Below are 6,942 nucleotides of genomic sequence, written 5' to 3'. Positions count from 1 at the left end.
CTCGCCGAGCACCTGCTGGACGACATCATGGACAACATCGCCATCGTCACGGCGTCGGTGGTGACGCCGCAGGCCGGCGGGCTGAAGACGACGGTGGGGTTCGGAGTCGGACTGCCCGGCTCCAAGGGCTCGCCTCCCGGAACCTCCCCTAGCCCCGCCAGCCCGGCGTCCACCCCGGCCGTCAACGGGGTCGTCGGCGGGGTCGGCGGCGGCACGTTCGGCAACTCCCTGTTCGGGCCGCCGAGCGGCTCGCTGCGCCAGTCGCCCATGCAGACCATCCAGGAGAACAAGGCCACGTCCTTCAGCTCGCCCGCGCCGGGGTCCGCCTCGCTGCGCTTCGCCAACGCCACGCTGCAGGAGCTGCTCAACGCCGACCCGCTGGGGCCGCACGACGTCATGATGACCCAGTCGGACCCGCTCATCTCGCAGGCCAGCTCGGCGCTCAGCTCGCGCGGCAGCGCCGGACGCGGCTCGCTCAACGGCCTGCTGCTGCTGCGCAACGACCCCATGATGTCATCATTCAGCGCCGGGCTCAACGGCAGCGGCGGCAACCAGCTCCAGAACGGCCATCTCCAGCACCACCAACAGAATCTCCAGCACCAACAGCAACAGCAGCACAATCACCACAACCACCACCAGGTAGGAGCGACCGGTCTCGGTCTCTTCTCTTCATTTAGTCAGTGTGATGGCGTAAGCTTCAATATAGGTTAATAGGAAGCGTACTTCTTCTGAAAAAAAGATATTATTTGGCAAGAAAAAAAATCCAAGAAAAAGAGACTATAGTCTCAATATGACCCCCCCCCCCCCCCCCCACACAGTTAAATAAAGGAAAAATAAAAATAAATTTGAACATTAGAATAAAATATATTTTTGCTTGCGTTTTAGACCTAGCACCTTAAGTTTTGGCTTTAGACACCTGAATTGCACCTGGAAATGTCGTATTATAGATAACAACTTAACTATACATGGTCTATAGGTCATAAGTCTATTATGGAAATATACCTATTTATGTATGCAACTATAGTATTACTGACAATGAGGGAAATATAACATTTTTGTTTTTGTGATCCTCCAGGGTAACAACACCAAGGGCTCGCTCCGATCCTTGTCCAGCAACGGGCCCCTCAGCCTGGCCAACGGCGCCAACAACCTGGCCTCCGCCAAGCAGCAGCTGGCCCAGCTGAGCGAGGCCACCACGGCGTCCCTCTTCAACGGGCTCAACGGCGGCACCGTGGGCCTGGGGCTGGGCTCCTGCCTGCCGTCCTCGCTGGCCTCCGACGCCTTCCCCTCGGACCTGGACCTGGACATCTTCAGCGGGAGCCTGGAGTGCGACGTGGACTCCATCATCCACAGCGACCTGATGGACGCCGACGGGCTGGACTTTGACGCGCTCGTCAACTTCGACGCGCTCCTGAGCACGCAGAACGCCGTCAACCTGAACCCCATGGTGGGCAACCTCAACGGCAGCAAGGCCGGCAGCCAGAGCTGGGTGCCCGGTTGAGGGGACGCGGGCCAGGACTAGCAGGGAGGTGGGCACATGAGCAGGTGTGTAATGGCAGCGCCACCGGTGGTGAGATTGTGTTACTACACTTCTGGGATCATGTATTTGTTTTATTTTATTCTTCATTTATTTTCATCATTTGTTTATTCATTCTTATAGTATAGATATTGGGTTCAGGTAGCTAGCATTGCATTAAAAATAGATACTCAAAAATATTTTGCAGTTCTAAGCAACTTGAGGTTTACCAATGTATTAATGAATGACAAAACTTTCTAGTTGCTAGTCATTTCATTCATTCTTTGCCTGTTTGAGCTCCATGAAACTCCATTGAGTGGACTCTGGAAACATCAGTTAAAGTCAAAGTTTAAGTTTGAAGTGTTAAGTTTCAACATTATATAAACTAGTCACAAAATGTCATTGTCACCCAACCTGTCAGTTATTTATGCATGCTGAACATCTGATATCTAATGGAAGTCATCCAGAAATGTCAACATGATCTAACACCTCAGCTGTGAAAAGTGTATTTTAGTTTACGCTTCACTGGGGTTGTTATCAATGTGTTCACATTCAGGTGTTTGTGGTGGCACATCTGCCCACGCATAGGGACAGAGGGACGCCAGAATGTGCTCACACACACACACACACACACACACACACACACACACACACACACACACACACACACACACACACACACACACACACATACTGTACATTCACACAATGACCCCACTCTCAACTTCTAAAACCCAGTAACCACAGCAGACACTCATTTGCAAGTCATTATTTATCACTGATCCATATCACACTCTCTCTGTCTGTCTCTCTCTCTCTCACACACACACACACACGTCCAGTATATGGTACAAGTCACTTACAGGTTGAAATGTAACTAGTTGAAATGATATGTTATTGTTGGTTGTTGGTTATCATCAGGATTATGAGTTCCTTCAATCATCTATATCTTTCTCTTTCAGATCGAGACTCAGGCCTTTGGTGCAGCAGAAAATAAACAAAGACGACAATAACCAAGTCAGACTCACGCCATCCCTTGCCAAACCTTCACTAAGCACCAAAGTCTGTTTACAGAACATACAAACCTCCATAGACCTGTCCCCTATCGCACACACAAAACACATACACACACACATACACCACATTGGTTTGCTCTCGGATTCCCTCTGAACTCATTGACGACAAAGGAGGACACCACAGAGGCAAGCTCCTTTGGAAATGATGCAACCCTTTCTGGAGAAAGGCCAAGGACGTTAGCCATTGAAAGACTCTAGAGACTTATGTTTGGGGGATCTTAATGAGCAAAGGAGCTCGAAGCATTGCTTGAAGGACTTAACAAAACGTAGCTGTAGCCCTACCTGTAAAAAGAGCTCAAGAAAAACTAACGTTGAGTAGTTACTTGGTGTTTACCGTGCTATGTGGTTTCCTGAAGGTTTTTTTTTTTTTGTCTTCCCTCCCGATTGTGTTGTTTTCAAAGATGATCTCTGTGATTTAAATGTTTGTTTGACCACCATCACCCTGCTTCCTTTCGTTTTGGGTTTGGACAAGTCACAGAGGAAACTGAAGTGACACGTAAACGCACACACACATGCACGCACGCACACACACATACACAAACACAAACACACACACACACACACACACACACACACACACACAATAGCTGAATATCAAGACCAGCACGCTCAGGAGAACTCTATTGTCATGATAATTGGTGCACTTCTGATTGTGTTGTTTTGTTTTATCTTGTTTTTTTCTTTATACATTGATTAGTTCAAGACTCAAATGAACTAATGACAGACTATTGTTCTGATCAAGTTAACACATTATCTTAGTTTAATACTATAGGAGAATTTATTATTGTTTATGCATACTGTATGTAACTGTAAAAAGAGTGTGATCTGTCCAGATTTTCCTTGGAATGCTCATTGTTAAGATGCTAAGCTAGCTAGCAAGCTAACTTGCAGGCGCGTATAAGGGGTAATATGAGTGTAAAATGTAGCCAAATGTTTAAAAAAAAGATTGAAAAGGTGTACGTCCTAACATTGTGAACATTACCAGGCCATACCAGGTGCTAATCCTTCAGTGTTGATGAGCCCTGTCCTCTGCACGCGGGCTTGTATCAAGATCCCGCTCCCCTTTGAGGACGTAGCATTATTGCTAGCGATAGCGCTTCAAGTCAGCTGTCAGCATGCGGAGACGTTCCCAGGCAGCAAGAACAGACTTCCTCCCGGAAGCCATTTTTACTGAGCAGAAACAATAAGCTATCTTTTGTACATTTTGCCAAAACTACTTGAACATGGCGAGGACGCTGGCAGCCAAAAACAAAAGAGGAAGCTAAAAACAAACCACCTGATACAGGATAACTCTTACACATACAAATACACACACACACACACACACACACACACACACACACACACACACACACACACACACACACTTACACCAAAAAACATATATGTAACAGGAGTGTTTACTTTCCCTGTCTCTGTGGTGTGTTGTGTGGTTAATTGATGGGACAATCAGTAAGCTGCCTTTATTGCGCTGGTCTCTGTTGCTAGGCAGTATCACGAGAGGCAGAGACGGTGAACTAGCTGACTAGCATCCCTATACACTTGCTGTGATGGTAACACAAAAATGTGATCAAGATCAGTTTTTTTCTCCTTTTTGTAGATAAAACATTTATATTCTGACGATATTGACAGCCAAATTGGAAATGTCTGTCATTGATGTCTGGTCAGACTTCTGCTCACTGTAATCAGTAAAAAAAAAAAGCATGACCCTCAGTCAATATTGTCAATATACTTCCAGATGTGCAAAGGTATGGCAAAATATGGACACCCCGAACACCCCAGAATTGATTTGAAAGGGGAAACACGACTCCACAGTAGGGAGATTCAGGGAAACAAATCAAACCCTGTTACATAGTAAACACATGCAGCATTCACACACACACACACACACACACACACACACACACACACACATACACACACACAAACATACACACACAGTGGAGATGAGGGACTCGATCCAATATGCAACTGCATCATCGGTGCTCAGGGGGAGAAGGCGTCACCACAGCAACACCGTGACCCCATCTTGATCTTTCTGCAGTCTGGTTGTACAGAATTACTTAATGGGGAAAAAAAGAAACAAGAAGAAAAAAAAAAGACAATTGCAGTGTTCAGCCATGTGCTGTAATCATCCGGAAGAAAGAGAAGGAAAAAAGATCATCCTGGACTTTACTTCTTCTTTTGTTTTGTTGCTGTTTCTGGTTGCTTTTCCAGGTTTAACTTGGTTTTCTTTCTCTCTCCCTTCTATATTCTCCCTGGGTCAAAGCACCACAGTCTATGCTGGGACAACTCTCACACAACATTGCTCTGTTTAGTTTTGTTTCATTTTCTGTTTTTGTTTCTCAACTCTTCCCGACTCTCTGCGAGGAAGTGATCCTTGGTACTGCATACGTCCATGTATGCATGTGTGTAAATATGCCTATGCATCTTGTCAAATACATGTATGAATATATACTTGTTATCTCATGCTTTTCTCAGTGGTGTAGTTCCTCGGTGGTGAAGCCGGCTCACCTGCCAAGGGTGCCGTGCTGGGTGGATGGGTGGTGTCATATGGGTGTGAAGACGGAAGGGAGGCCCCCAGTGTTGTAGGTTGTGAACAATCCCCCTCAGGGCCAGTTGGGCAATGGGTGCGTTTCTAGACCACAAACAACGCTGTTACATTGATGTTTTAGAACTAAAACAGTGCTGTACTGAATGTTTCATGTTTCCAGTGAAATGTTTTTGTTTGTTTGTTTGTTTGTTTGTTTGTTTTGTCTTTGTTTTGCTCCAGACTACGCCTACGCACGTAGCAGAAAACATCGGTGGATGATTTAAAAACAAGCAAGTTTGTGTATAAAACATCTCTCGAATATACAATATATCAAGATGACACAAAATGTTCCCGGTGAACTTATAGTTCCTTTGTGCAGCCAATGAAATGTAGCAGGGACACTCTACCTATAGTAACTGTACCCCTGACCAGAACTCACAAAAACAGGAAGTGGGTCGTCCAGCATGGCTTGTTGTGAGTGTCACCCAGCAACGCCTGAATACAGCATGAGTACCCACCGGATAGTAACCGACTCCGACTCCGACTGTTTTGGAGTTAAATGTCATCCGAGTATGCCCTTTCATCTCACTTTTGTCACACACACACATACACATTCATACGTACTTTTACACATACATGGATATTGTGGGATCACACAGGCCTCACAATTTCATTACTTGAGTTTTCTCCAGTTCGGCGAGACGCGACTTTTTGCACTGTTTGTTGCTTTTTTTATGGAGTATATCTGATAGCCAGACAAAAGTGAAGAATTTCGGGAGACAGAAGTGTAATATTCCCGTCCAACCCAGGAGCACGACAGGTTCCTTCTGGATCCCCAACCCTCAACCAATGACCCCAACCTTAAACCTTGACCTTGACCTTGACCCTATATCCTGGCTTGCACACTGTGGTTTGTGTATTCGCTGAGGTACCTGGGCAGATAATTGCACAGAGAAGAGGGCTAAAGAAGGCAGTAAAATAGATGTGTTTGTAGGGAAGGGGAAAGCACATTCACTCTGCCTTGAGTCCTAGTCTATGTGGTAACAAATCTGCATCCTGACCACCATCAAAGGCCAGACTCGTGGATAGTCGGAGCAGTCATACTCTGACACAGCGTTTAATGTAGGAAGTGGACAGTGGTGGGCTTTGTTGTGTCCACTTCAAGTGTAAAGGTCCTTACCCAGGGCGGTGCCAACCACAGCAACTAAACCAGTGCCAATTAACCGTACACGCAAGAGCGAGAGCTACTCTCCTCTCTCTCTCTCTCTCAAGTGAGTCAGACAACCCTCTTGTGAGGGCGAATTCTCCTTCCCCCAAATATCCACAAAGAAACATTTCAGTTGTCTCCCACAGAAAGGTGGGGGTGGGAGGTGGGCGCAGAGATGCACCTCCCAGGGCAGCTGCATCAGGAACAGTTTCTTTTTGCTCAGATTTGGCCTGGACCTTGGACTGATCCGTCTTTGGGTCCATTGCTCTTAGCGAGTTAGCTAGCTAGCGTGGTGACAGTAGAGTCGTTCATCTTTCAGTCTGGTGCTAACTCCACATAGGCCTCTTGCACACTGTCCAGCACCACTGATGATTTCAGAGTACCACTACTCTCCCCAAGAGAAGATGACTCTCTTGTCTACACCTGACACTTGACCTTTTGTCCTTGATCCTTGACCTCTCAACCCCATCCTCCCTCCCCCCCCCCCCCCACAGTAGTATGGCTTCTGTATTTGATGTTAGTGGGTATTTTTCCTGTGTACTCTGTTTTCAATTGTAATCTAGTTTGTATAAGACATGTTGCGCATGTAAATAAAGCTTGGTGAAGCTCA

The 6,942-nt window shown here is 46.5% G+C and overlaps 1 protein-coding gene across 4 annotated transcripts in view; it reads left to right on the top strand.

Annotated features, from left to right (window-relative positions):
- The window catches only part of foxo3b (forkhead box O3b), a 55,874-nt gene extending 48,932 nt beyond the window's left edge, over positions 1–6,942 (top strand). For all 4 annotated transcript variants that reach the window (XM_062551549.1, XM_062551547.1, XM_062551548.1 and 1 more), the window contains exons 3-5: positions 1–639; positions 1,076–1,545; positions 2,479–6,942. The exon at positions 1–639 is cut by the window's left edge and continues 558 nt beyond it. In XM_062551549.1, coding sequence (XP_062407533.1) covers positions 1–639; positions 1,076–1,501 — 1,065 coding nt within the window. In that variant the 3' untranslated portion in view covers positions 1,502–1,545; positions 2,479–6,942. The remainder of the gene's footprint in view (positions 640–1,075; positions 1,546–2,478) is intronic.

The sequence above is a fragment of the Sardina pilchardus genome, chromosome 12 (assembly GCF_963854185.1).
Source record: "Sardina pilchardus chromosome 12, fSarPil1.1, whole genome shotgun sequence".
Classification (NCBI taxonomy): Eukaryota; Metazoa; Chordata; class Actinopteri; order Clupeiformes; family Clupeidae; genus Sardina; species Sardina pilchardus.
Note: the sequence above shows the minus strand (reverse complement) of the source record. Positions and strands in the feature narration are given on the sequence as shown.